We start from the raw sequence: 1,956 nt of genomic DNA, 5'->3' as shown, positions 1-1,956 counted from the left end.
TCACAAGCCTGTAGAAATTTCAAATTTGTACAAAAAATTTAGTAGTTACAATTTATTGCAAGCATTTTTAAACAAAATTTCTGATTGGTATTTCAATTTTACGTAAGAAACGATGGTGTTACTTTTGTTACGATTGAAACACAATGAAATCGCGTAGCATAATCTTGGATTTCAGTCACGAAACTGTGGTAAAATGCTTTTCAATCGTTGAGACAACGTGATCAAAATCCCCTTTCACCGTATAATCGGGAAAGTACTTTTAAAACATTGTCAAACCGGAATACAAGCTAATTTGCATTTGTCGCAGCGTCTGAATATAAAATAGCTAACTTTTCTTTCTGGTCGCAATTGGCATTCAATTGTGCGGAATAATTGAAAGTGACGAAACGTGTTCAGTGAAAAAAGGTTGTTGAGTAAGAAAGATGAATTGTCAAATAATATTGCGAAATTTTTATTTGCCATCTTAAACAGTCGTTCTTAAACAGATAATTCTGTGAGTGTTTGATAAAATTTTATTCAAATTATTTGTACTCTACAAACGTGACGATTGTCTTCGTTTCCATTGAATAGAGTTTTAAAGCACTTGTTAACTATTTTAATGGCGTGCGAGAACTTTTACCGGAAGATTGTGGGAAAACAATATCCTATTGTGTTGCGTGTTCGCCGCGGAAGAGATCGTGATCGTTAAGAAGCCTAACCCGCGGTAACGAAACACTTCGCTTCACGTCATTAAATCTTTTTCTTGTGACATTGAACAACCGCCTGACCTTAATTGAATGCAACTTACTTACTACACGTATAGAAAGTGCTGAAAATATTTTAATTTTATTCGCAAATGTCTTTATATTCTAATTATAGTTTTCTTGGAATATTTCGGATATTATGTGTATTGCACATAATTTTACATATTTAGATGTCTTTAAAATGTATTCTACAGAACATTCCACAAAAATTGCAGCAGCTCCCACTTATAATTGCGAGAAAAACCTTAAAAATGAGATTTAATGGCTTAAACATGATTACGGGAGTTATAATACGTATTACTTGCTCATAAACCAGAGTTAATTGCTCTGCAATTATCTCGTAAAGGAATAAAACAATAAATTCGACAAAGTTCTTATATTTGATTCACGAGGCTATTAAAAATCATATTGAACAAGAAACTGGAACCATCAACACTGTAAGAAACTAACAGTGAAGACGTGGAAGGTGTAGTGAGTGTGCAAGTGAAAATAACAGAAAACAGAAGTAATAGAGGAACATGAAGGCGTTCGCGGCAATATTCGTAATTCTTTTAATTTTCGTCTTCATATCTGGCTCGGTTCAGCAATCTGTAAATCCTCCAGCAACGCCGACTACTCTGTCAGCAACGCCAACTACTCTGTCAGCAACGACGACAACTACTCCGTCACCAACGACAACTACTCCGTCCACAACAACTACTCCGTCCACAACGACAAGTACTCCGTCTCCAACGACAACTACTCTGTCACCAACGACGACGACTACTCCGTCACCAACGACGACTACTCCGTCACCAACAACGACAACTACTCCGTCCACAACGACGACTACTCCGTCAACAACGACAACTACTCCGTCAACAACGACAACTACTCCGTCAACAACGACAACTAAGAAACCAACGTTTACATGTACGCGACCGGGCAGATTCCCAAATACGAGTGCCAAATTATGCAACAAGTACTACTATTGCTACTACGACGGAACGGAGCTGAAAATGTACAAAAATATGAAGTGTCCTAACAAGTTAATATTTGATGCGACTACGCAACGATGTATAGTGGCTCCTGCAGGCTTCGTATGCCCGTATGCATGAATTGGATTATCATTTCAGGTGAACTATTACTTGATTGTATATTTTTTACATCCTTTAACAATTTGTCAAGATGTATCAATCATCAGACGATCATTTAATTTTATTTAGTACTTATA

The 1,956-nt window shown here is 36.7% G+C and overlaps 1 protein-coding gene across 1 annotated transcript; it reads left to right on the top strand.

Annotated features, from left to right (window-relative positions):
- The first annotated feature begins 1,261 nt into the window (after positions 1-1,261).
- Positions 1,262-1,840, top strand: LOC108622757 (integumentary mucin C.1-like). Its single transcript, XM_018020837.1, has one exon. The coding sequence runs from the start codon at positions 1,262-1,264 to the stop codon at positions 1,838-1,840; it is 579 nt and encodes a 192-aa protein (XP_017876326.1).
- Positions 1,841-1,956: the final 116 nt, after the last annotated feature.

This window comes from Ceratina calcarata, unplaced genomic scaffold, assembly GCF_001652005.2.
Source record: "Ceratina calcarata isolate Rehan_Ccalc_2016 unplaced genomic scaffold, ASM165200v1 scaffold239.2, whole genome shotgun sequence".
In the NCBI taxonomy this organism is placed as follows: Eukaryota; Metazoa; Arthropoda; class Insecta; order Hymenoptera; family Apidae; genus Ceratina; species Ceratina calcarata.
Note: the sequence above shows the minus strand (reverse complement) of the source record. Positions and strands in the feature narration are given on the sequence as shown.